At 41.9% G+C, this 27,587-nt stretch overlaps 1 protein-coding gene across 4 annotated transcripts in view; it reads left to right on the top strand.

Moving 5' to 3' along the window:
* The window catches only part of ATP9B (ATPase phospholipid transporting 9B (putative)), a 161,451-nt gene that overhangs the window by 58,954 nt on the left and 74,910 nt on the right, over positions 1-27,587 (top strand). For all 4 annotated transcript variants that reach the window (XM_043888757.1, XM_043888758.1, XM_043888759.1 and 1 more), the window contains 4 exons: positions 6,024-6,118; positions 15,233-15,313; positions 20,380-20,455; positions 26,462-26,538. In XM_043888757.1, coding sequence (XP_043744692.1) covers positions 6,024-6,118; positions 15,233-15,313; positions 20,380-20,455; positions 26,462-26,538 — 329 coding nt within the window. The remainder of the gene's footprint in view (positions 1-6,023; positions 6,119-15,232; positions 15,314-20,379; positions 20,456-26,461; positions 26,539-27,587) is intronic.

Below are 27,587 nucleotides of genomic sequence, written 5' to 3'. Positions count from 1 at the left end.
ATATTTTGGAGGACATAGATCTTTTTGAGACTCTTAAGAATTATCACTTTGTTCCTCAAGAAAATGTACATGATATACATGTATGCTATTTTATTATTTTACATATTCCTAGAAGATTATTAATGATCCAAGTTTAAGATCATGCTGTCATCTGTTTTAACCTATGATTATATTTCTCAGGTTTAGGATTTTTTTTTGTCAAGTTTTAATTGTTAAAACAGTTACTAATACTTATATGGAGATATTAAAATGTCAGATTCCTGTTTCATGATATTTTTCTCCTCTTTATAAAATGACTGCATAGCTTTTAGCTATGTAAAATTTGTGTCATAATATTACTTCCAATCAAAGGTTTATTTTTAGAAATTCTGTTTCTGTGACTTTACATGATTATTTAGGTTTTTAAGTTAAAGTGTAATTTTTAAAAGTACACATTCAGAATTTTTTGTCTATCTGTTAACATTATAAATATTATTTTATTATTTTTAAGTTTCAGCTCAGAAAGCCCTGATAATACATTGTCTATTATAATAAGAATCTTTAACCCTAGGCAGTATAAAACTCTTAAATCTGTGCAGCATGTTCAAGTTTGGACAATAGCTACTGGGCGTTTGTCAGTACAACTCAGCGAGTCTCTTGGTGGCATCATATTGACTGTGTATTAATACACGGTATTCTATCGGGCCGTCAGTTGATTGTTTAGAATGTAAATGAAGCTGTTGATGGATCTGGTGACTGATGGCTTAAATTCCAATTAATCAATTGCTTCATCAGTTTCTTAATTCAGATCAAATATCTCCTGAATGCACACAATTCTTCTAGTGGTATTAAGAGAAATTAATGCTTTAGAACTAATTTTCATCAATCTCTTATAAATGCCAATATCTTTTTCACTTGTCTCCTAAGTGATGACCTTATCGTTTAAGTATTTGGGACATACCACAAGAGCTCAGCTGTCACGTGTTAGTGGGCGAGGGGTAGGTAAACGACACTGTACTCCTCTGCATTCTCTCTATGGTACTATTCATCTTTCCAGCAGCTTAAAAATTTCATGCAGTCATTAAGTCATATAAATGATTTAGAAATTAAGTTTAATGGCAAACAATGTGGTATTACATATGCAAAGTCAATGTCTATTTTTCTTTTGTTGGGCACATACTGTAGCCTATCTCTTTCAGAGCCATTGGATGTGTGAGCTGTTGCAGGTAGGCTGCTAACATTACAGGGTAACTTATTAAAACTTATGACAGACTCGTGTGCCCTGTCTTTGGGGGTCCCATCAATTACTTTATCGCCAGCTCTCCTAGGTGACACATACATGAGTTAATCTTCATTTGATTATCATTAAACCTGTCCTTTGCTGTCAACTCTTGTCAATTATACCAAATAAAATCAAGTATTCATAAGAAGTCAGTAATAGGATATAAGCAGACCAATTTAATAATTCATTTTTACTGAGCCTTAAGTGGCATCGGTTGTAGCTAGTGCTTGCTGTTAAAAAATTACTAGACATAGTTCGTGTAAGACAAGTTGGCCATATTTATGATTTTTCTGCAGTTCATTTTCTCTCTTTAAATCATATCGGTTACTGTGAGCCTAGCAATGTTAGCTGCTGTTGTTGTTCAGCTGCCCAGTTATGTCCGACTCTTTGTGACCCCATGGAATGTAGCATGCCTCTGTCCCTGTTAACTGTACTGGAAGATAAATAGTGCGGCAATTTCCTCTATAATTTTAAGAGTAGTGTAATTATTTAACATGAGGCATATCTTTTTACTTTGAAGAAAAGCATGTATATTGTTTCTAGTGTTTGGTAAGTTTACAGACATCTAGGAGAGGTATATAAACACAAAATGTGTGAAATTTAAGAGGCTTTAGAGAGTCTCATCTTGTCTTATTTTACGTTAGAAAGCAAACCTTTTAGAGCAGAGCCATTGGCATCGACGTCTCAAAGTATGTGTCAGAAAGAATCTAGAATCCACTCCCTTTCAAGTTGTGTTTGTACTTTATGAAGTACACACACAGATGTATACAAACATACATATATTTAAGAGGAAAACAATCTTGAGAAAAAAGTTGAAGCGTAAAATAATGTGTACTGCAAATTTCCTTGAACCCCTTTTTAGTTGAAACCAGTTACTCTCCTTAGAAATCTGTTGACAAATAATGCATAACAAAATTTGTTTCCCTGTGAACTTTATTGGGAACAGAGCTTGCTTAAGTCTGTGTATGAGGGCAGTGCTGAAAACGTGTGGGGAGCTTGGTGGCCAGTGGTTCAGAGGATGAATCCGTGATGCACACCAGCAAGGGACGCAGCAGCCCTGCCAGAAACTTCCCTGCCGGACTCCGGGGGGGGGAGTCAGCCAGTGCGGGGGCCCATGGCCCCCGACCTGTCTGTGTATGCAGACACTGTGCTATTCCATGCAGGAATAGTGGGAATGGGACTTGACACAGATTGGAAAGGCTTCTGGGAAACAGACAGGTTCGTCCAATGCTGGCCCGGGGCCTAAGCACAGTCTCTAGATTCCCGGCTGTGTTCCCAGGGCAGTTCCTGCGAAGCTGACCTTCAATACAGAATCACATGCACCCCCATCGGCCTAGAGGTCAGTGCATCTGTCCAGGGTTGTGGTCCCAGGCTCAGGCAGAGAACATCCAAGCTGCTGGTCCCTGACCAACTGTGGGACCAAAGTAGGACTGTCCTGAATTGCGAGAGTTCCCCATGAGCCATACACATTCACTGATAAAGGGTGAAAAATCTGACCAACTAAACACATTCAGGCACTATTTTTTTTTAAACCAATAAGAGGTTTATGCAGAGCCTAGAAAGTCAGGAAATACTCTGAGCAAGGATGTCAGAGGAGGGTACTGCGGGGGAGCAAGATTGCACAAAGTTGTCAGCCAGGTACTTAAAAATAAACCATTGACTAAACAACCAGCATCCAAACTAAATTCCTGGCTTGTGTAATGTAGTTCAAGCTGCTAGCTAAATCAGCTGCGACGAGGTCTGCGTTCATGTGCGGCACTGGGGTCTGGAGTCACATGGACCCGATGATGGCGTGGAGCTGTGCTTCTTGTAAGACCCTGGGGCAGTTCCCCTCTGAGCCTGCACAGGGGCAGTCACCTGCCTCCTGTCTCTGGGACATCAGATGTCATATGTGGGTCAGGACTGTCACTTAGTTGTTGTTCAGACTCAAAAGTCATGTCTGACTCTTTGTGACCCCGTGGACTGCAGCATGCCAGGCTCCCCTGTCCTTCACTATCTAGTAGATGCTCAGTAAATAGTAATAGCCTTCATTTTTGATGAGAAAGAAGTTATACCCTATTATGAATACATATATAACTCTACATTTTTGAGGGGCCAAGTCCAGAATAGTTTCTAACTGAAAATGTAGACTCCATAACTACTGCTTCCTTAATTTGGAGTTTTATGTTCTCATCATAATCTTTGAAAGACCTACTCGGAGAGAGCCAGGCCAGAGAAGTGTGCTTGTGTTGAATCCCTCCAGTGTCCCTTACTGCTCTGCCCGCTACTTTGTCCCAGGCCTCATCCTTCCTGCCCTGGCCCACTGTTGGTATCTTTGATTCTGGCCCTTTGGCCCTTGAGGTTCAAAATTTTCTAAGGAGACTTTTTTTGGGGGGAGGGTCGCATTGCATATCTTGTGGGATCTTAGCTCCCCAGCCAGGGATTGAACCTGGAGCCCATGGCAGTGAGAGCCCAGCATCCTAACCACTAAGCGACCAGAGAACCCCCATGCCCAGAAGACTTGGACACTTGGTACATGTTACTGTGGGTCTTCTTTTCCGTAAGTGTATATCATCGTCATTTTCCAGCTGAATCCTCCTCCCTTAGGACCTCTCACAGAAGTCCTTCACCCCATTTCTGGTATAAGGCTCTAAAAGGCTGCTCCAAATGACTAAGTTTTATTTTAGAACTTTATGGCTGGGCTACTTGTATGGCCAGTGGCATACATACTCTGTGCTTCTCCCAGCACATTTTTTTTTCTTTAATTTTATTTGGTTGTCTATCTAATTATTAAACCATAACCTTATTAAGATCAGTAGGAACTGTAGTACCTGGCATAATGCTTTCAGTATGGTGGTGTTCAGTGAATGTTGGGTACACACCTAAGACCAGTGCGGTGTATCAACCCGTAATAATGTGAAGCGAGGCCAAGCCACATGAGTTAATTCAGAAGTTGACAGTGCTGCCTTTCTTTCCTAAGTTCTTACTGAGCATTTCTAGACATTTCCTGTAAAATCTTCATTAGGTCTTCATTTACTTTTTAAAAGATTTTAGGAGGTATTTATTTCCAGACAGCATGCAAACCTTTTATTTAATGCTTCTGTTTTGCTGTAGTGATCACTATTGAAAGCTGACCTGGCATATGGCAGTCTCTTCCTCTGGATAAAAGGGAAAAGGCCATGAGATAACTTATTGATGAAGTTAGCTACTGAAGTGGAGAGGATGTGTAGTCAGCCAATAGTTGTCATAGCCTGAGCTCTGTTAAAGGAGCATGTATGCAGTGAGCCGTTCACCAGAGCTGCACTGTGCTGAACTGCGCTGGTCAATAGTGTAATTCTACATAAAATAGATGGATAGGAGCAAACACTGCTAGACAGGGGAAGGGGGGCTCAGAAATATAAATATGTAAAAAGTACAATGAAAAGTAGTCTCCATTTTTGCAGGTGTTCCAGTATAAATTTAGATGTAGGTTACTGTAGTGCACTTTCAGTTATTTGCAGTTTTCCTATCCTGCAGAGAACAAATGTATGTATAACATTTTTGGTTTATATTTTCTATAATAATCTGAATATGTTTCTTAAACATTTTTAAAAACTTTGTACTTTGTTCTTAGGTTCACAGAACAATGAGAAGGAGGTGCAGAGGTTTCCAATATACTCCCTGCCCTCACACACGGGTAGCTTCCCTCACTATCAGCATCCCCACCAGACGTGCCGTTTGTTACAGTTGACAGACTCACACTGGCACATCACCATCACCAAGCTTCCATCGTTTGCATTAAGACTCCCTCTTGGAGTAGTACATTCTGTGGGTTTTGGCAAAGGTATAATGAAACCCATCCTTCGTTGTATATAGTATCATACAGAGTATTTTCACCAACCTAAAATCTTCTGTGCTCTGCCTGTTTGCCTCTACCACCACTCCATCTTGGGCAACCACTGATCTTTTCAGTGTTTCTGTAGTTTTTTCTTTTCCAGAATGTCATGTAATTGGAATCACATAGTATGCAGCCTTTTGAAATTGGTTTCTTTCACTGAGAAATAAACATTTAAAGTTCCTTCATATCTTTTCGTGACTTGATAGCTCATTTCATTGTATTGCTGAATTATTCTCCATTATCCACATTTACCACAGTGATCCATTCACTCACCTAAGGACGTCTTGGTTGTTTCCAAGTTTCGGCAGTTGTGAATAAAGCTGGTATAAAATCTGCATGCAGGATATCGTGGGACATAAGTTCCTCAGCTCTTTTGGATAAATGTCAGGGAGTGCAGTTGCTGGATTGTATGGTAAAATTATGTTTAGCTTTGTAAAAAAACACCAAACTGTCTTCCAAAGTGGCTGCACCATTTTGTATCCCCAGCAACAATGAGAGTTCATGTTGCTCTGTGTCCCCCAGCATTTGGTGCTGTCAGTGTTCTAGAGTCTGGCGGTCCTAATAGGTGTCAAGTGGTGTCTCCTTGCTGTTTTCCTTTTCCTTTCCCTTTTGTGATGTGGAGCATCTTTTCATGTACTTAATTGCCACCTCTATATCTTTCTAAAATAAAGTACTAATTAATAGTAAACCTCAATAGTCAAGAACACCAAACAGGAGATAATGACCTCAGTAGTTAATGAGCTCTGTCTTTTCAGCAAACTCATTTTGTGAGTTAAATAAGTAAAGACTTTTAAGGATTTTTGTTCATGGGAATCTCTAGATCTATCATTTATGTATCACCACTGTATGATGAATTGTGGCTTTAAGATACCCATAACTCAGGAGTTTTTCTTCTCTTGTTACAAGGTTCATGTTTTATTCGAACTGATCAACTCGATGGTGAAACTGACTGGAAGCTGAAAGTGGCGGTGAGCTGCACACAGAGGCTGCCCGCTCTGGGGGTGAGCGTTGTTGTCATTACTCCATCAGTTACTGTATGGTCATTTCTGTGCACTTACATACCAGCTAACTTGATTAATGCATTGATAATGTAAAGAATAATTTCACTACTAAATTCATCGAAAATTATGCCCACATAATTTCTGTGATGTCTCAGCTCATACCCTGTTTGAGGTGTAGTTTTGAATGTTTCTGAGCTTGGCTCAGGTTTTCCTTCTTTTCTTTCCCTTTCCTTGTTTCTATCTTTAATCCTTTCATTTGAGTAATCTTTGAATCTCCTGTTGGGGGTTAGATGAGTCCATTTTTGGTAACTGACTCCCAGAAAGCTGTTAAGATGCTGCTTTGGGAGAATTCAGAGGGGCATCCCCAGCCCGTCCACTTGAGCTTTTCCCTCTGAGAGTGGAGAGTCCTCCCTGGGGAGGAGGAGGTGCAGTGTCCCTGTGTCTGTCAGCACGTAGGAGGAGAAAGACACCTGCAGACTTGTGGCCTGGCCTCTGCTGCCTGGGGATGGATGGGATCGAGGGCACCACGCTTGTGGGTTTCAGCCTGTTCCGTGGTCTCTGAAAGCCCATCTCACATGTGCTTAGAACCTCCGAAACTGCCACACATCTTTTTTTTTTTTCTTTAAGCAAAATCACAGTTGTGGCCTTTTGGTGTTGTTTTATGTTGTATGTGCTATTTATTTGAATGAGAGCAGCTTTATCTTAACATGATTTGCTGATATTCATTGGAGAGTAAAGAAAGACTGAGATTGTCTTAAGAAGACCTTGAAGCCAAGCAGTTGTTTCAGGGAAGGGGGTTGAATCCTCTGGATTTGCTCACTGTCCTGAGATGGGCTGGCTTTGATGGAAGTAGGGACGGCTCATGGTTCACAGTTAATTCTCTGAATCACCGGGAACTTCCTCATTCTTGTATGTATTGCGCTTTGGGGAAACTAAATCTGTGTGACATATGTCAGCCTTGGCAGTATTTTGATTCTTTAGGTATTTTCCATCACCCATACTCTGGGTAGGGCCTGCGTTGAAATTCCTTCCTTCCTTAGAGTTTGTTGGGTTTCTTGGGTCTGTGGGGTCATGGTTTTCTTCTCTTTCCGTCCTCCTTTCTGCCCAGACTCCTCTCCCTGGGACATGGGTGACAAGTATGTTAGACTCGACATTCCTGCCCGTATCAAGCTTCTGATGCTCACTTCCCAGGGAAGTCCCGTGTTGCTCGGTCTTCAAATTCATCCGTGTCTAGTTTTCTGTTAAGACCTTGGAGAAGGAAATGGCAACCCACTCCAGTATTCGTGCCTGGAGAATCCGAGGGACGGAGGAGCCTGGTGGGCTGCCGTCTTTGGGGTCGCACAGAGTCGGACACGACTGAAGCAACTTAGCAGCAGCAGCAGCAGCAACAAATTATTTTATTCCAAATACTGTTTTTTGTTTTTTTTTTTTCAAATACTGTTTTTTTAATCTCTGGAACCAGGTTCCATGTGTTCACCAGTTTTTGTTATTGTTTAAATCCTCTTCTCTCCTATTGTGTTCATAGTTTTATTTAACTTTTTCAGCAGTTTGTGATACTTATTTTTTGTTTGTTAATTCCATTGTCTCTGTTATTTCTGAGTATGTTTCTTTTTAAAATATTTTTCTCCTTGTTACAGGTCACACTTTCCTGCTTCCTTGCATAGTTGGTAATTTTTAATTGGGTGCTGAATAATGTAAATACTGTGTTTTTCTCTTACTTCGCAACCTGTTGATCTTCATTTTCTTAGTTCCATAACTTGTGGATAAACTTGACCTTTCCAAGACTTGTTTTTAAGGTTTGTTGGGGTGGCCTGGAGTCCCCTTTATCATGATGCTAATGTAACCCTACCCCAAGGCCTGCTCTTCCTGGGGTAACTGTGCGCATCCCAGGCTAGTCTGAGGTACCTCTAACTCCGGCCACTCAGACTGTCTCTTTCCTCAACTCTGTGTCATCCCTGGGGCTGGGCAGGAGCGCTTTTGGTCACACTCTGCCAGTCATCACTTCCCTCGTCCTCCTCAGTCTGGAGAGGGGAGCAGACTCAGGACCAGGCCCGCTGCAGGCCCGTCCTTCACTCTACCTCCTTTCTGTGCCAGCACCTGCCAGCCCCCGCCCGTCCCTGGGCTCTGCCTCGCCCTGCTCAGCAGCCTGGCCCCGGGCGCAACACCTCCCCTGGACAGGAGGCTGGCCTCCTAGGGCTCGCAGCGGCATTCTCATCTCCTGAGGGTCCCAGCCCTGCGACTCTACCAGGAACTCTGTGTCCTGTGTCTAAAAACAGCTGACTCACGTGTTTTGTTCATTTTGCAGTGTTTTTAAGTGGGAGGGCAAGTCTCACACCAGTTGCAATGACACAGCTTGTAGAAGTTCGATTAATTCTTAGTGAGAAAAAAATAATAATTCTTAGTGAGAAATATATGTCTTGTGGGCTAACTGAGCTCTGATATTTAAAATTAAAATTAAAAGGTGGTCCATCAAGCAAAAAGTTTTAATAAGTCCAGAGCAATGGGCCTTTGCTATTGGAGGGTTTGCTTTAAAGTGAAGTCACTCAGTCGTGTCCACCTCTTTGTGAGTCCATGGACTGTATGTAGCTCACCAGGCTTCTCCATCCATAGGGTTTTCCAGGCAAGAATACTGGAGTGGGTTGCCATTTCCTTCTCCAGGAGATCTTCCCCACCCAGGGATCGAACCCAGGTCTCCTGCATTGAAGGCAGATGCTTTACCCTCTGAGCCAACAGGGAAGAGGGTTTGCTTACTTCAGGAACATACCTGCCAGGAGGATGGGGCATACCCCGTCTCCTCTGTCCTGGAAGGTGCTTCATACCTTTGTTCTCAACTACACAGCTTCCTTCACAAACATGTGAGTGAAGCTGTGCACATTTTTTCTGTTAGGATAGGCGTTCAGCAGTATGTTTGGGGGTTGTCGTAAAAGTTAGAAAATATGTGTCTCTGAGGGACTTTTTTAGCTGCATGGTATTTGGCAAATTATAACTTCTAGAACCAGCCTGGTATTGGTGAATGTGAAAGTTAATGTTTTTGATATTTTATAGATAATAATAGAGTGCAGAAGTAGGCATAGTGCAGGGATTTGGTCCTTTAGCCAGAATGCTCTCTAGAAGATGACATTGACAGACCTGTTCATCTCCTCTATGTCAGTTGACCCGTCAGCCTCTTCCAGTCTGATGACTGTGAGAGTGGCATCCCATTTAAATATGCTTTTAATCTTTTTGTGAGTTTGAAGATTTCTTACCTAAGAAAGTAGATGTACTGTATTTTTTTTGTTTCTGTTCATGTTGTCTACCCATTTTCCTGTTGTATGTTTTTAAAGAAGTTTTTATATGTAGTTGGCTAATCATTTTTCATTCTTCACTGTTTTAAATATTTTTGTTTATAGTTTCTTTTGTCCATATAAAAGTTTACTATCCTTAAATAAGGTAGTTTTAAAGTAGTCTTTAAAATGGTTGTTTATATAATGTGATAGAAGTGCTAATTATCATTACAATGACTTTCAAACTGACTTGTACATCTTAAATTTACATGTTATGTGTCATATATTTCAATAAAAGTATTTTTAAAAATAAATAATCACTGCCTTTATTTCTTGCTTAGACTGTTTCCACTCCTTGGTTATAAATGTTTACTTTAAAAATAAATAGTCACTGCCTTGTCTTTATGCTTGGACTGTCCCACTCCATGGTTATAAATGGTTACTTTAAAAATAATTATGCTTTACACATGAACCCTCCAGTCCATCTAGCATTTGTTTTGAGTTGAACTCTGAGTAGAAAATCAAAAACAACTGCTGGCCGATTGCAGCTGTACCATTTGCTGACTTGCTCACTATTTTAGCACAATTTTAACCTACCTTGCCCTGGTAAGTTCTGTTTTAAAGCCTCAACTTCGGTGTCTGAGTGTGCAGACTTCTCCAGACCTTTGCACATCTGTTCTCCCAGACTGTTTCCTGACTTTTCACTTTATATCTTTTTCCATATTAATGTGTAAATGTTTTAAATTCTATATAGGTAAATATTTATATGTTTTCTTTTTTGAATGTGGATTTTGTGTTGTGCCCAGAAGGCTGTTCTTCCACCCGTGTTTGTTTATCATTTTAACCACTGTCAGTGTTTGTCAGCGGTAGTCTCAAAGTGAGAGGCTGGTCATTAGCATTTATTGTCTTGTAATTATTAAAATATTCCCTGCACATAGACCATAAGGAAGGAGGTTCAGTCCTGTTGCTAAATCTGTGTGGCTGAAAGATGGTTTTCTGAGTGAGGTTGAGCAGGTTCTTTTCGCAGCAGCCTGCAGCTGGGCCGGAATCTTCTCAGCGCGCTCCTCTTCTCCGCTCTCTGCAGCCTCACTTAGACCCCCAGCGTTTCTGTTGGCTTTGCTCTTCCTTTTCTTACATGTTGCACGAGAGAAAGCTGTGCTGTTGCGTTGTCACTGAAGAAGACACCCAGCTTTCGTTTCTCATACTGCTTGTTAACATGGTTAGTCTACCCTGAGACAGTTGTGAAGCCTGTTGACAGCCTAATGTCCGCTGAGCCCTGGATGCCTTCCTGCTGCTGTTTCTCAGTTGCCGTTTCCCTCCTCTGTGTCCTGCCTTCCATTCTTAGCACACATCCTCAAGTAGTCTCCCCGGGGTTAAAGAGGGGAGATGCCACGTGCCCCAGTGACTGGAGGTTGTCTGTTTGCTGTTAGGCTTGGGGCGGTGGTCCCACCCCAGAGTGTTTGCCTCTGCATTGCCTTTCCAGGAGTTGGGAGGTGCTTGACTGACTGACACCTGGAAGCAGTTGCAGCAGAACATTGGGAGTAGAGTTAACTTGCTAGAGTGTTAAAAAAGAAGTGCAGTGCTAAGGCACTGTGTCAGAATTTTTCTGAAAGAAAAGCCAAATACGCAAGGATGTGGTATGTGTTACATAGATTCCAGGAGCATGGGTCAGCTGTGGCGGGGGCTGCGTGCAGAGGGGCCTGCAGAGTGCTGGTAGAAACGTCCATACGTTGATCCTGTTGGTGTCACAGGTGTGTATTTGTACTAAGATGCAGAAAATTGTGCACTGTAAACATGCTTTTTTTGTTGTAAAAATGTTATTGCTTGTAAGTTATGTCTTAAGAAAGTGTTTAGAATCCCACTGTGTTGCCTGTATTTTTGAAAGTTCCCTTGGCTGTGGTCACAGGAAGTACTTTCTATCACATTCAGTATTATAAGGATATTTTCTTCATTTTTATTAGTGACAGATGTATGAATTACAAAATACTTAGAAAGCTAGAGTATACAGTTCATACAGTGCTACTTTTAAAATTTTATGGTTGGTACACTTTGATAGTGTGTTAAGCATTTGGGTGAGGTAACTGGAAAATGAAAGTGTTTTAAGTTTTGATAAATTTAGCTGAATTTGTGATTCAACCATCAATTTAAATTTGTAACTTCATATACTTTGGCATATTAGGTATAGGCTTTTTTTCATAGGAAAGAAGGCTCTAATTTCATTTTGGACATAGGCAAAGCAGTTTGGTTTTTCACCTGATAGCTTACACTACCCATAACTGTCACTCATTCGACTTTTCTGTCTCTGACATAGAAGACCTGTGGAGTGTGCAGTGTCATTTGCTGTTGGTCGCATCGTCAGTGGAGCGTTGTGACATGGTGACACCAGGAATGGGTAAACCTGCGTTAGAGCCCTTCCTGAAAAACTGACACCCCCAGGAACAGACTTTCTAGTTCCATTGTGTCCAGAGCAGCTAGTGTGATCAGAGAATTGAAACTTGAGTCAGAGCAGTGTTGCCGCCCGATCCCACCGTGTGATGGCAGGTCTGGCTTCTCACCGCCGTGCAGGCACGGCTTGAAAACATGTGGGAAGCGCATTCCCGGCTTCTGTGATCAGGCAAATTTATTAACAACAATGAGGTCACAGCAATTTTCAATAAATCATGACTAGCTGATTTATTTCAAAAGATCCATATAGCAGTAAACAATACCATTTACATTTAATTAGTTTTATTGAACGAAAGGCAATTTTATTTGTAATGAACCACATGTTATGATTAAGGATGTATTTTAATGACCTTTAAGTAATGCGAACAAATGTTGCCCTTGACCTAATAGCAGAGGCTTTCCTACATTATTGAAAACTTCAGAATGATTTTTAAATTATCATGAAAAGCTTCGAATGACATTGTCATTATTGTGCCATTATTCAGTCATTTGATGTCTAATATACCAGATGAAATGCACTCCTTTCATTGTTCTTGTGCATTCAGAAATATGGGGGCTGTTGCTAGGCAGTTCTTTATTTCCATGTATCAAAAGGTATTCTGTTATATGAAAACATCACTTTTTAAAAATTACTGTGACAGCGTAGTGCTTAAATGATGGACATGCTCAATCAGTCGTGTCCGACTCTTTGCAACCCCACGGACTAAAACCCTCCAGGCTCCTCTGTCCATGGAATTTTCCAGGCAAGAATAATAGAATGGGTTGCCATTTCCTACTCCAGGGGACCTTTCCAATCCAAGGATCGAACCCACATCTCCTGTGTCTCCTGCATTGACAGCCAGATTCTTCATCACTGAGCCGCCTGGGAGGCCCCTCGAATGATGAGTGATCCTCAAGCTTCCTCAGACTTGCTGGGAAAGATTGAGGGCAGGAGGAGAAGGGAACAACAGAGGATGAGATGGTTGGATGGCATCACCAACTTAATGGACTTGAATTTGAGCAGACTCCAGGAGATAGTGAAGAATGGGGAATCCGGGTGTGCTGTATAGTTCATGGGGTCACAAGAATCAGACATGACTTAGCGACTGAACAGCAACAACAAAAAGACTGAAGTATGCATTTAACTAAAAATGATTGTGAAAAGTTAAAGTTGTATAATTTCACATTAAATTAAGAACCTTGTAATTATATAGATCCATTTAGCACACTCATTTTTGGTGCTAAAGTACATTGCACAGTTTTTGTGTGTACATGTTTTTGTATGTATTTGTATATGTTCTATATGTAGTATGTCTGAATATATCATAAACTGTTCTTATATTTTATCTGTATTTTAAAGAAATAAAGTGAAAAGCCAGGATTTTTATTTTTCTTCTGTATTAACCATTTTTGTTCCTCACCATTCCTTCCTAAAGACCTGAGTTTTTACTGAATATCATTTCCCGTCAACCTAGAGAACTTCTGTTAGCATTTCTTGTAGTTTATGCCTGCTAGCAGTGAGTTCATATTTTCTTTATCTCAAAATATTGTAGTTTCACCTGTTTTGTGAAGGAGATACTTGCTGAATATTGAATTCAGAGTTGACCAGTTCCCCCGCCTCCCCCCTCCCCCAGTACTTTAAGTATTTTGTTCCATTATGTTCTGCTTTCATTATTTGTGATGAAAAATCAGTATTATTTTGATAGTTTTTTTTCCCTGTATAGACTGTGTCATTTTTCTCTAGGTATTTTTGAGATTTTTCTTTATATTTGGTTTCTTATTTAGCTGTGACTTTGTGTCAGGTTTTACTCACCTGTCAGGGGGTTTGCTGAGCTTCCTCAGTCTGCACACGTGTGACTGTCAGCCAGTCTGGCACGGTTTTGGCCTCTGTTTCTCAGAAAGCTTTTCCCGCCCTTTCTCCTGTGCACTCTTCCAGGACCTCACCTGCCGTGCTCAGGGATGCTGCGACCACACTCGCTGTCTCTGTCTCGTTCCCTGTGTGTTCTTCAGAGTCACCGTCTCTTGACCTGTCTTCAGGTTCTCCGTTAAGCCTATCTAATGAGTGAATTTATTTCAGTTGTGTTTATTTTCAATTCTAGAATTTCCAGTTGGTCCTTTTTTGTAAAGATGTTTTCTTTTTCTCTGCTGTGGTTTCCTATTTGTTTATTCTTTAAGAGAATGTTTTCCTTTAAAGATTTGGTATGTCCTAATAACTGCTTTGAAATTCTCATTTGGTCTCATTCTGATGTCTGGTCATGTCAGAATTAGTCTTCATTGATTAGATTCTCCTTGAATATGGATCTTGTATTCTCATTTCTTCCTGTGTCTGGACATTAGGATTGTATCTTCAACATACTGATACCTTGTAGAGACTCTGGATTCTATAATGTTCTGAAGAGTATTGGGTTTTTTGTTTGGTTTGGTTTGAACTGGTGTTAACTGGACTGAAGTAAGACTCTCACCTCCGTCTTCCCTGCAGTGGAGAGCCATGGAGGTCTTTTGCTCCTTTCTTCTGGCTGAGCTGGAACCTGCCTGCATGAGGGGCTCAGGGCTCAGGCTGAGAGCATGGGTCTTGCAGCGCCCAGCCTCCTGGAGCTGCCCTCTGGGGCTTCACCTCCTCTCTGGAGCTTCAGCATCTGTGGTCTGACCTTTGTTCTTCATGCCTGGAAATCTGCAGTTTTCTGAGTGTTAGCAGCCATGAGGCAAAACAAAACAGAAAACAAAAGCAAAACTTACAAAAATGGCAGACTGTGTTAAGGGATCCTCCAGATCCCCCCAGTTTTGATGCTTCTCTCAGGGAACCCCCAGGGCTCAGCACGTGTGCCTCATTGCCTTGGTCGCTACCATGAAAGGGCCCAGAGTAGTTAGCACAGAGAACAGGCACGGGGTGGCTTCGCAGGAAGGCAAGTGGTGTTCAGGAACTGGTCAGGAGGCGCTCTGAATCTTCAGACTTTTCAGAGAGCATTCCATAGCTCCAGCCCTGCCATCCTGCCCATTTATCTCAGGCATGGTCCAGGACAGGTCATCCCCTTTGGGGACAGTGGCTTCAGTAGTTAGACTGCTGCAGGAGGTGTGTGTACAGGAGGAGTCTTGGAAAGTGGGTCAGGCTCACAGTCAAGCTCATGGTCCATGGGGGCAGCACCAGGTGCTCTCTGTTTTAGGAGCATCTCCCGACTGCTTCTGACACAACCTGCCATGAGGTATAGCAGCTATCCTTAAAAGTCAAGAGATCCCCACACCTCTCTTGAGCTTAAAAGTGGTTTCTTTGGGTTCTTTTGCTTCCCGATTCATAGTACTGGCACACAACATATAAGAAAATCATCTCTTTTGGTAAATGATATATGAAAAATATTAGTTGGTAATTGAGAACTTTCCAAGTAATTTTGTTTAATTATTATGTTATTAATTCAGATATTCTATATTCCAGGACCTTTTTTCTATCAACGCTTATGTTTATGCTCAGAAGCCACAATTGGATATTCATAGTTTTGAAGGCACATTTACGAGGGTAAGTTAAATCTTTTGTTAAATGCATGTATATTCATTGTGTACGTTGAAAACATTATAGCAAAAAAAAAAAAAACATTATAGCAAACCTTTATTTTAAAAGTGTAATTAAATCAAGAATCAATTCAAACGAGCTCTGAACTAAAAAGTGAAGACCTAGAGAATATTTCAGGTTCTTAAATTTTCCTGTGTCAGATATTTCTTTGAGATACATTAAGTAGTTTTTCTGTTTTTAGCATATTTACTCTTTTTTTTTTTTTTCATATTTACTCTTAATAAGACCCTTCTTCCTTAAAATATTATGAGTCGGTAAAATGAAGTAATTCAGCTATTTTAGTTTTTCTTTTGGACAATATGATATCCACCTCATTTCTTGATTTTTAGTAACTGGTTGGATGGATGTGTATGTGTAAGTGCACATGCATTTTCTTATATACATATATGTATTTCATTCTACATTCTTTTCACTGGTGTCTTGGTATAGCTTAAAGTCCCCTCTTCCCTCAATTATTTTTAGGATTTGGTAACTTTTGGTTTTAGCAGCTTATACTGATGATATAAATGACTTATAATACTTGAGGGATTTTAATATTTACAATTGTAGTTTATTTTTACTTGCTACAATTATTTTTAAAGATTTCTGGTAGTACAACCATCTTTGTCTCACTCTTGGTCACATACAAGGGTTGGTGAACAGTTGTCATCATTTGAGGAAGCATTTGCTAAGGGCATATTGTGTGTCGGGTATTGAGCAGAGTGGGAATGTAGATATGAGGAGGAGGAGATGGGCATGACTGTATGACTTCATTTCCACAAATGCTGCCATAAAAGTAGCTGCAGTTTATTCATGGCCTCACCGCTTCTCCAGAGTGCCCAGGCCAATGGTGAGAGCAGACAGCATCGCCTGTCGCTAATATGCACAGCATAAACGTGGGAGAGTTCTGAAGATTGCATTTTCCTGTGAGTGGGAACAGGTCCAAATGCACAGGTAGTGTCAGAGCCCAGACCCTGACTGCAGCCAGCCAGGCTTTTTGTTAACATGTATGAATTACTGCAGGTTCTTAACAGTACAGTTCATTGCCTTCATTTGATGTTCCTAGCAAGGTTTTTTTCACTCATTTTAATTATTTCAAATGTGACTTTTAGATTATTTCAGATGGAAAAATCTTTGCTTTTGTGTGCATTTTTCAAAAAGGAGGAAAGAAAACAACCATGTTAAGTGTAACTTATTTTGTAACTGGAGCTTAGTTTACCAAAGTAACAACTGAACATTTTAAAAAGTGGTATCTGCTTATATTCGTTTTGTATAGTGTAATGTATCAATACAAAGGAGAAAATATGTTTCTTTTGACTCAGCCTGTGTAATTTAATAAGAATCAGAGATTGATTAAGGTGTCCTGTGGCAATAGACATATTGTATATGTCACTGCCCATGCAGAGTTTAAGGCAGATATGCATGCTGTGATTACTATCCGTTCCCTTGAAACAATGTCAGGGTTACCTAAATTATGTGCTGTATGGCATTTTGTGGTATGTAAATGATTCATGTTATTATTATTGATATCATTAATTTTGCTTATTGTTAAAGACATAGCTATCCTCTCTATACTTTGGAGTTTAAAACTGTAGCCAGTTTTGAAATATTAACAGCATTTGTAGTCCTTTAACATCACATTCCCACTTAATCTTTTTTATGCTGCATTTTCTACTGTAATTTCCTTTGTAAACCGTAGCACACTTACCATTGTTCGTGTCTTTTTCAATCAAAATACTCTCCTTTTAAAAAGCATATCCCTATTGTTTGTTAAATACGGTGCACTATTGAGAAAACAGCTTGAAATTGTAACATTTTGCACTCTCCCCCTCAAGGCAAATTTTATCTTTTCAAACTATATGACATTAAGAGTAAGGAAACCCAGAGAGAAAGTTATTTAGAGATAATTTCTTTCCCATCTTCCCAGTCTGTCTTCTGTACTATATGAGATTGATAAAGAACTATCGTTTACAGTAATTTTCTCGATATTAGAAAAATGTTTAATGTTTAAAGTCCATCATTGTTGTTACAGAATTGAAAGCAAACTGCATAGGCACTGTGTATTCTTCAGCACATAATTGTGTTAGAAACTGACAAAAGCATTCACGTGATTAAAGAGTTCTGGAAAAGTAATGGGAGAACCAACTTAAATTTTAAAGCTAAGTTGTATAGAACCTTGTATTTGCAGTTCAGAAAGCTTTATAACAGTGTTATATTTTACAATGCCCTTGTCTGTCTTGGAGTTTCACACAGTGGGAATGCTATATGCAAAGATATGCATGCAGTAATGGTTTTAACTTTCCATGTCAGGGGAACCACAGGGAGCGTCTGAAACTAATACAGTTGTACCCCTTGTACTTTTGTGGTCAGCTGATGGCCAGCTGTGGGCAGGTGGTCTTAAGGAGTTGGCTAAAAGAAAGGAGGTGGCTTAGAGTAACAACATGCTGCTGCCTCATTATTAGTTCCATCACAAGGGTTAGAAACCAAAGGAAGAGGTTCATGTTTATCTCTTCTTAGATTTATTCTCTTACTGGACAGATGTGACTGCCTGTTCTGTGCTAGGAGTTCACAACATCAAAATCAGTGCCATAGTTACATTGCTCACAGTCTGAAGGGAAACTAAACATGGGAATTGCTAGATGCAGTAAAAATAATTCAGAATTCACATTGGAGAGTAATTTTATATATTTGTCTTGTGCCTTAAATGATAACTGTGAATCAGCAGTCAGCAGGGTGTGTCCTAGTCTGCACTGAGTTTGCCAGGCCATGGTCAAGGCGCCTGCACTAGCCAGCAGTTAAAGGATGCACCATGTAAACTGTGTGTAGGAGGTAGGCAGGAGGGTATCACACTTTTTCTGACTCTCCATCAGTGTTAAGATTCTAAGACCGTCTCTGTGAATGAATCAGAAGTTGATCTGTTCAGTCAAAAATTTAAGTATGAAATAGTTACTGTGTAAAGGCCGCCTCCTTCTCTCTTTCAAGAGTTGACACTAGCAGTTTTTTTGTGAGCTGTGGGATTTTCTGCATATATGATCATAGCATCAACAAACAGATAATTTTACATCTTCCTTTCTAAATTGTACCTTCTATTTCTTGTACAGTTACTCTGTACAAGAAACTTCGGGTATTATGTCATTTAGTTGTGGTGAAAGCGGGTGTTCTGATCTCAGAGGAAAGGTTTTAGTATTTCACTGTTTCATGTGATACACATGGTGGGTTTTTCATAATGGCTTTTAATATAAGGAGGTAGTTCCCTTCTATTCCTAGTTTGTTGAATGTTTTCTGTCAAGAAAGGGCATTGAATTTTGGCAAATGCATTTTCTGCATCAATTGAGGTGATCATGTAGGGTATTTTTTCCTTCATTCTGTTATTGTGATATATTTTGTTGATTGATTAGCATGTTGAATCATCCTTGTATTTCAGGAGTAAATCTCACTTGGTCATGGAGTATAATCCTTTAATTTGCTGCTTAATTTGGTTTTCTGATGTTTTGTGTAGGATTTTTGTATCATTGTTCATAGAAGATATTGATAAGTAGTTTACTTTTCAAGGTAGTCTCTCTGTCTGGCTTTGATATCAGAGTTGTCCTTCCTTCAGTTTTATCAGTTGTTGTTTCATACATTGTCTTTCATTAGGAACATGCATGCGTGCTAAGTCGCTTCAGTCGTGTCTGACTCTTTATGACCCCATGGACTGTAACCAGCCAGGTTCCTCTGTCCATGGGATTCTCCAGGCAAGAAGACTGGAGTGGGTTGCCATGCCCTCTCCAGGGGATCTTCCCGACCCAGGGATTGGACCTTCTTTCAAATAGTTACATCTGATGTCTCTTATGTCTCCTGCGTTGGCAGGCGGGTTCTTTACCACTGCACCACCTGGAAAGGCCCATTAGGAGCATAATTGTTTTTAATTATCATATCTTTTTGCCTTATTTAATTAATACATAATGTCTCTTGTGATCCTTCTGTCTGCTCAAACTACCTTGAATCCCTTTAGTGAATTTTTCATTTTGATCATAATACTTTTCAGCTCTGGAATTTCTTTTGGTTTCTCTTTGGATTTTCTGTCTCTTCATTCACATTTCTGCTTTGTTTATACTTTGTTTTCTTGACTTTCTCCATATCTTTGTCTTTAAACATCTTTAATATTTTTCTTTTAAAGTCTTTGTCTAGTATATCTGCCATCAGGTCTTTTTCAGGGATAGTTCCTGTTGATTTATATTTTTCCTTTGAATGGAGCATACTTTTCTGTTTCTTTTATGCCTTGTTACTTTTTGCTGTTCAACAAGCATTTGAATGTACTGATGTGGTAACCCTGGAAGTTAAAATCAGGGTTTGCTGGGTTTCTGTGTTTGCTTTTGTTTGTTGTTGTTTGATTGTCAGCTCAGCCTGAGGCATAAACTTGATATCTTCTTATGTCTTTTCTGAGCCTTTTCTTGGGCATGTGCCATTGTTTTCTGTTTTTTTCCCGTATATGCAGTTGTTTTTGAATATCCTGGTCTTTAATATCTGGCTCCCAAAAGGGGAAAAAGAGAAAAATGGTAGGGGTTAAAAGATCACTGGTCCTTGAAGTCCCCTGGAGATCACTTCTCTGGGTGGGGAAGGGGTAGCAGCAGTGGCCGCCTACCTCGTTAGCTGCATCTCTGCCAACCAACGTGGCATCAGAGCACAGGTTCCCAATCCTGAAGCATAGGGTCCTTTTGTCCACCCTGGCTCCCACAGGCAGCTCCAGAAACATGTGTGACCTCTGGAACTCGCCACCCTTCACCAGCTCCAGATTCCAAGTTAGTTACATCAGATGGATTCTGTCCCTGAGGTTGTTATCCAGGTGGGGAGTGTTTCCTGGTGCTTCCTGCTCCACCGTCATCCCAGAAGCGTGTGTAAATTCCTGTCTTTTTGCCTATTTTTCACTGCTTTTTCTCTGCTTGTTAGTTGAATGCAGCTGGTGGGCTTGTTTTAACACTGTGGATATCTGAAGTATGAGTAATAAAAAAGTTGCTAATTTGCATTTTTCTTTCTTTTCTCTCCCTGAATAGGAAGACAGTGATCCACCTGTTCATGAAAGTCTCAGCATAGAAAATACATTGTGGGCAAGCACTGTGGTTGCATCAGGTGAGAAAAGAGTTGTGGTTTTAGTGTTGAGTTCGCACGTGTAGGAGATGCTTTGTGTGTTTAGGTGACTCCAGACAAGCATGTGTCAGAGTGCTTTCATCACAGGGGGACCTCATGGGCCCGGCCTGACAGTCTGCCTCTCAGACGAGCTCAGAGCTAGGCCCCTGTGCGGTCCTCACACTTTGAGGAGAAACTGAGCTGCATGGAGGCTGCTCCTTTGTGGGGAGACAGTTCTGACACCTGTTTCATGACAGGCTTCTCACTGTGCCTTCAAGAAGGTGGTGCAGCAGAACTGGTGAGGAGGTAGTGGGCAGCTGGTGAGTTTAGAGGGGTCTTAGACTGCTCATCCATCTAACAGAACACAAGGGGTCGATGTGGTGGGTTGTCTGTGGGGGAAGTGTTAGATGAGGCAGGGGCCTGATGAGGTGGATCTGATTAGCCCTTTAGGGGCCAGGGTGCAGGTTCTTTCATGTGAAATTGGAGCATGTTGGTTTATTTTTAGGGCTTCCCTGGTGGCACTAGCAGTGAAAATCAACCTGCCGGTGCAGGAGATGCAAGAGATGTGGGTTCAGTCCCTGGATCAGGGAAGATCCCCTGGAGGAGGAAATGGCAACCCACTCCGATGTTTTTTCTAGTTGTCAAACAGGGAGGCATTTACATGTGCATTTCATCAAGTGGATTTCTCTGAGAGATGAGACACTCTAAGTGCTTCCCCTTTCAGAAGGTGGTTGACCCTGTGGATGGTACCAGGAGGCAAGCAGCCGGGAGCGTCAGGGTGCTAGCAGGGAGGATGCAGGACTGTCTGTCCTGGCGTCTGTCGCCAGTGCAGCCCCCCTGACCCCCGCCCTGGGGCTTTGTGTGGGGTCTCTGCTCCAGACCAGTGTGCCAGAGTCCTTACGGATCCTGTCCTCAGGAGCTCATGGCGAAAAAGACAGTAAGAAAATGAGACAAAGGCAGTTCCCTGGCAGTTCAGTGGTTAGGTGGAGAAGGAAATGGCACCCCACTCCAGTACTCTTGCCTGGAAAATCCCATGGACGGAGGAGCCTAGTAGGCTGCAGTACACGGGGTTGCTGAGGGTTAGACACGACTGAGCAACTTCACTTTCACTTTTCCCTTTCACGCACTGGAGAAGGAAATGGCACCCCACTCTAGTATTCTTGCCTGGAGAATCCAAGGGACAGAGGAGCCTGGTGGGCTGCCGTCTGTGGGGTCGCACAGAGTCGGACATGACTGAAGCGACTTAGCAGCAGCAGCAGCCAGTGGTTAGGACTCAGTGCTTTCACTTCTGGGGCCCAGGTTCAATCCCTGGTTGGGGAACGTAAGATCTTGCAATCTGCACAGTGCAGCTGAAGCAAAAGGAAAAGAAAGAAAATGAGACAAATCATCTGAGCTTTGCTGAGTGTCTCAGAAGAGTGCAGGGTGCCCTGAAAACAAACAAGTAAAAAGCTCACCTGTCAGGGTCTGGAAGGCTTCTCTGTGGAAGGTACAGATGAACTAGATTTAAAAACAGACGGATGCGCCCGAAGGAGAGGATGCAGCGAGAACCTGGAGCCTGACCACTCAGCGCTGACCACCAGGCGGAGGCCTCGTGCCGAGGGCACTGCAGGCTGAAGACACTGGTCCAGGCCTGTGTGCCCAGCACACGGAGCAGGCTGTTGCCTGTGTGTCTGAATGCATGCATGTGCGCACAGGCGACAGGCTGCTCCTGCAGGAGAACACCTGTCCCTTTAGAGGGGAGGGGAGGAAGTGTGATAGCAGACGACTCTTCAGGTATTACTTTTTTGTCATGAGGAGTTTCTAGTGAAAAGAGAGAGGAAGTAAGGATTGCACATGATGAGAGACCTCAGAGGTGCCTTCTGAGTCCCAGGTGCTGGGCTATGCTCAGATGCCACCGCCATCAGCAGGGTCACATCCCGAGGCTGCGTGCCACTGGGCCAGGCATGGAGTCCAGGCCTTCACCTTCAGCACTTAGCATGTCATAGCCTGTGGGAAACCCCACAGCATCCACAATTAGGTACCTGGTCACAGATTTTACGTTTCCTGCATCTAGGTGTTGTGTAGAATTTTTTTTTCATTATATTGATATGTATTCTTAAAAAGGATCAAGATTGGGTTTACTCATAAAGATATTTGAAGATTCTCTTTCTTTATCAATCCATTTCATCTTTGTTCCTGCATGTTAGACTGTTCGACTGGTCCGCAGTCCTAGTGACTTGTGTGCTTCTCAAAGAACTGGGCTTGTGGGCCCCAGATAATTCCCTGTGCACACCGTTTCTCTCCTGACCTTCAGTCTCAGCATGCCTTGGCAGGTGGTGTAGCTCCCAGTTGTGAACCGTAGCATTGAAGACACAGACTTAGGCATCATAATGCAATTACTGCATAGGTAACCCTTCCTTATTAAGGTACAGAATACAGTTGCTGGAGTATTTTACCTTCTAAGAGACTGTTTAGGTTGTTTAAAACCTTCCATTCCAAAGTTTAAATAAAGTACATTTAATTTTAATTTCTGTTTAGGCATTTTTAAAATGCAAACTTTTTTCATGAATTTGAAATCTTTTAACACATACTTAACTATTTAAAGACTTTATTGATGTGAATAATTTTTATATTACCTAACTCCCATGCAGTGAAGTATGCTTAAAATACTTTGGACTTCCAGAAATACTATAAGAACTCTTGTCTTCTTTCACTTGATTACAAATTGAGAAGGAAAGACCAGAATTTTTAAAAATCTTATTCTTCAAAAGTTACATGTCACTACTATACATAAAATGGATAACTAGTAAGGACCTGCTATATAGCACAGGGAATGCTACTCAATACTCTGTAATGGCTTGTACAGGAAAAGAATCTAAAAAAGTAGTTAAGTTTTATTTTATTATTTATCATTTTGTTTTATTTATTAATATATGTATAACAGATTCACTTGGCTGTGCACTTGAAACTAACCCTAACATTGTAAATCATCTATACCCCAATAAAAATTTAAAAAGTGTCAATTGAGTTCAAGTTGCTTCCTGGTAGAGTAAACTCAGGTCTTCCTTCCTTGTAGGAACTGAACGTCTGGAAGCAAGGACTAAAGTTGACAGACAGACCCAAGGACTGAGGGCACCAGAGAGGGACAAATGGACTTCCTAGGGGGCCATGTTCCTTCCCCTTGTTGGTTCAGAGAGCCAGGAACCCACCATATTTCAGTGACAGGTGGATGTGAGCATGCGATCATAAGTGGCTGAGCCTGGAAGCAAGAATGAGTCCTCAAGAGCAGGACCGCTGGACTTGTGTGCCATACGGGGTCCAGCTGAGCCCCAGAGCAGGATCTCTGGGTGTGTGTGCCAGACGGGGTCCAGGCTGAGCCCCAGAGCAGGACTGCTGGGTGTGTGTGCCAGACGGGGTCCAGGTTGAGTCCCAGAGTAGGACTGCTGGGTGTGTGTGCCAGACGGGGTCCAGGCTGAGCCCCAGAGCAGGATCTCTGGGTGTGTGTGCCAGACGGGGTCCAGGCTGAGCCCCAGAGCAGGACTGCTGGGTGTGTGTGCCAGACGGGGTCCAGGCTGAGCCCCAGAGCAGGACTGCTGGGTGTGTGTGCCAGACGGGGTCCAGGTTGAGCCCCAGAGCAGGACTGCTGGGTGTGTGTGCCAGATGGGGTCTAGGCTGAGCCCCAGAGCAGGACCACTGGCTGGGCGTATGTGCCCAAACAGGGTCCAGGCTGAGCCCCAGAGCAGGACCGCTGGGTGTATATACCAGACGGGGTCCAGGCTGAGCCCCAGAGCAGGACTGCTGGGTGTGTGTGCCAGACGGGGTCTAGGCTGAGCCCCAGAGCAGGACCACTGGCTGGGCGTATGTGCCCAAACAGGGTCCAGGCTGAGGCCCAGAGCAGGACCGCTGGGCATGTATGCCAGACGGGGTCCAGGCTGAGCCCCAGAGCAGGACCGCTGGGCGTGTGTGCCCAGACGGGGTCCAGGGGAGTCCCAGAGCAGGACTGCTGGGCGTGTGGGCCATACGGGGTCCAGGCTGATACTGATAGTGATCAATACTGGAAGTGAGAGTAAATATTTGAAAACTTATATAAGAATTTAATGAAGTAATTTAATGTTAAGAAAGTTGGGACATACATTGTCTCAAAAATTTTTGTTTCGATAATTTATTGATGTGGTATTTTACAAAATTAGTCCTCATGACCACTTAGAAATTTAAAAATAGAACCTGTACCATGTAGTTTGCAACACTCTTGCTCTGGAGAAAGTTTAGTATCAGAGGTCAGACAGCAGGCGAACCCCTTCCCCTCGGGTGTCCCTAGAGACTGGACCGGAGAGCACGGACAGAAAAGCAGGATGGAGTTCGAGAGGCAGGAACTGGGGGCAGAGAACAGGTACCAGCCTGCAGCTCATGATTCAGACTTGGGGCTCGAGGGGCGTTGTTGCGGGATGGCTCCCCCTCACCTCCTGTGGTCTTGCTCCTCCCCTGATGTGCCCATTGGTGGAGCCCAGACTCCGTGCAGGTCTCACCGGTCACTCTCTGTGTCTGCCGTTGGCAGAGTGGGAGCCCATAGTCACACAGGGCTCAAGGCCACAGTAAATGCAGGCCTCCCAGCTTTGCCAGGGGCTTTCAGTTAAAAAGGGAACAAAGGCATGCTTCTTCTAAGAAGGGGCAGACATGACCTTGGCGGATGTCACGCTGAGTGACACGCTGGCATCTTCTGCCTTTCCGGGGTTCCGTGGAGGGATGAGTGACAGCAGCTGTCCTGCTCCCATGGACCCGAGATTGCCACAGCCGTGTCTGCCCCACAGGTCCTGCCTCAGCGCCGCAGATTCCACACGCTACAGTAACGAGACAGAAGAGGCTTGTATAATTACATGATTAGTTGTACAGTGGTTGACTTCAGTCAGTAGTATAGACACTGTCTTTCTCACCTCAATTATATTTCTCACCTTCAAATTTGGTGGAAAGTTAGGAATATAAATTACTCATAGCAGCAGTTCAAGAAACATACTTCCATGTTGTTGTTTTTTGGTATTTTCAGTTTCTTTTTTGGCTGCCTCAGGCCTAATTTCAGCCCACGGGATTTTCCTTGCATTTTGGGGGAAATCCCCTGGAGAAGGGGAAGGCTACCCACTCCAGTATTCTGGCCTGGAGAATTCCATGGACTGTATCATCTGTGGGGTCGCAGAGTTGGACACGACTGCGTGACTTTGACTCACGCTCTGTGATTGACCTGCAGCATGTGAGATCTTAGTTCCCCAAGCAGGGACCGAACCCGTGTGCCCTGCCCTGCACGGCAGATTCTCAACCCCTGGACCGCCAGGGACATCCCCATGGTTTTTAAGTTGGTATTTCAGAAATGAGTACCTCTGATTTGAGCCTTTGTAATCTATAGGTCATTCTTGGGGTATTTTATTTTTCTTTTATCTTAAGTTTGATAGAGCACAAAGTTAACAATTTCTTTCTGACATGTATGATTAGAAAACCAAACTTTTAGGAGATGTGAGTAAAAGAGACATACAGATTCCAAAGCAAATACTGTCTTTATAATATTTCTCTTACTGTTTTCATTGTCTGTGTGCTGAAATGTCCACAAAGTTTCTTGTACCTGGTTGTCCTGAATCTTTACAGTGGAAAGATGCTCTCAGACTCCTGTTCAGAGGAAATGGCTCACCTGGTACCATGTCATTTATGGTCACAAGTTTGATCAGTTTAACGTAGGCTCTCTCAATGTAACTTCAGTGTTCAAGTTACCATTTTAATAGGCATTAGTGAATGAACAACTTCCGTTGTCACACTTTCTGTTGTTACCAAAGAGAGTATTAGTGCATTTTCATTGCGTGAGAAATCAGTTGAGTTTTTCAAAGTCTGTTTTTAAAGTTAAGATTAGATTTTATTGAGTAACCAAAATTAAATATGCTATTAGATAAATATGTATAGAATCAAATGGTACATTAGTATTTTACTAGGAGGTGTTACCTCTGCTTACCATTCAAGTTTCTCTGTAAGGGCCACTTCTGTGTTTTGCAGGTACTGTAATAGGTGTGGTCATCTATACTGGAAAAGAGACTAGAAGTGTCATGAATACATCAAATCCAAAAAACAAGGTAGGTTAGATGGAGCACTGACTGCTTTCATGAGCGGCCTCTGCTTTCCCTGGGAGAGGACAAGCAGTTCCAGGCAGCTCGGTCGTGTTAGCTTCATGCATGTCATAGGAGTAGAGCTTCCTGTGTTGGTGGTCTGGGACATGGATTCTCTGTGTAACAGCAAGCTTGTCTGGAAGAATTTTCAGAACTACTTTTCTTTGCTTAATCAAGAGTTTTATATGTCTCTTAAATTTTCATTGTTGTATATATAATTTACCCATAATTTAACAGTTAATTATGGGTCTTTTAATTTCTCCTCAATCTATTTATAATTTACACTCAATGTTGATGGTTCACTTTTAAAATGAATCTGTATTAATGTTTTTATGGTATTTAACTTGATAGTGTATTGTTAAAGTAGTTTTAAGTTATTTCCATTTCAGAAGAAGCATGTTGAAAACTAGATTTTAGTTTTAAAGACTGCTAGATTATATTCCTAAAATTATATTCCTATTATAGTCCTAAAATTGTTATTTATGTAGTCATTGTGTATGTAAGTTAAATCATAACAAAAAATTAGTTTGAATTCTCAGTAGTTACTATTTAAGTAACATGTTTTGTATCAAGTCATAATATGTGTTAATATCTGCTCAATGAGAAGCTCTTTCTTACTGCATTTTACTCATTTTTCTTTGAAATACAATTTCTGTGTATCTGAGTAGAACAAAAAGTCCTCTCATGGAGCTGTGCCTGCTTTGTGAGTAATTAACAGAAGAGTGTGTCTTCTGTAGGAAATTTTATAACCAAGCGATAGAAATGAAATCATTCTTTGAGGAAATACCTTTTAGGACAGGATGTGTCTCATTTTTTCAGCTAAATACTATTTTAAAAAATAGTTAACCTTCAGAGGCTAGCAAAGCGTCCCTGATTCTCTGAATGGTTGGGCCGTCTGCAGAGCCGCTGACTGACGATGACGGAGAGCAGGAGTTGCTCTGTGAGTGAGGTCGATGGCGCTTAACATCTCTGTGTCTGTTAGGGCTCCAGGTGTCTGCCTGGCGCATGTTTACAGA

Source organism: Cervus elaphus, chromosome 27 (assembly GCF_910594005.1).
Source record: "Cervus elaphus chromosome 27, mCerEla1.1, whole genome shotgun sequence".
Taxonomy (NCBI): Eukaryota; Metazoa; Chordata; class Mammalia; order Artiodactyla; family Cervidae; genus Cervus; species Cervus elaphus.
This window is presented reverse-complemented; position numbering and strand designations above follow the sequence as displayed.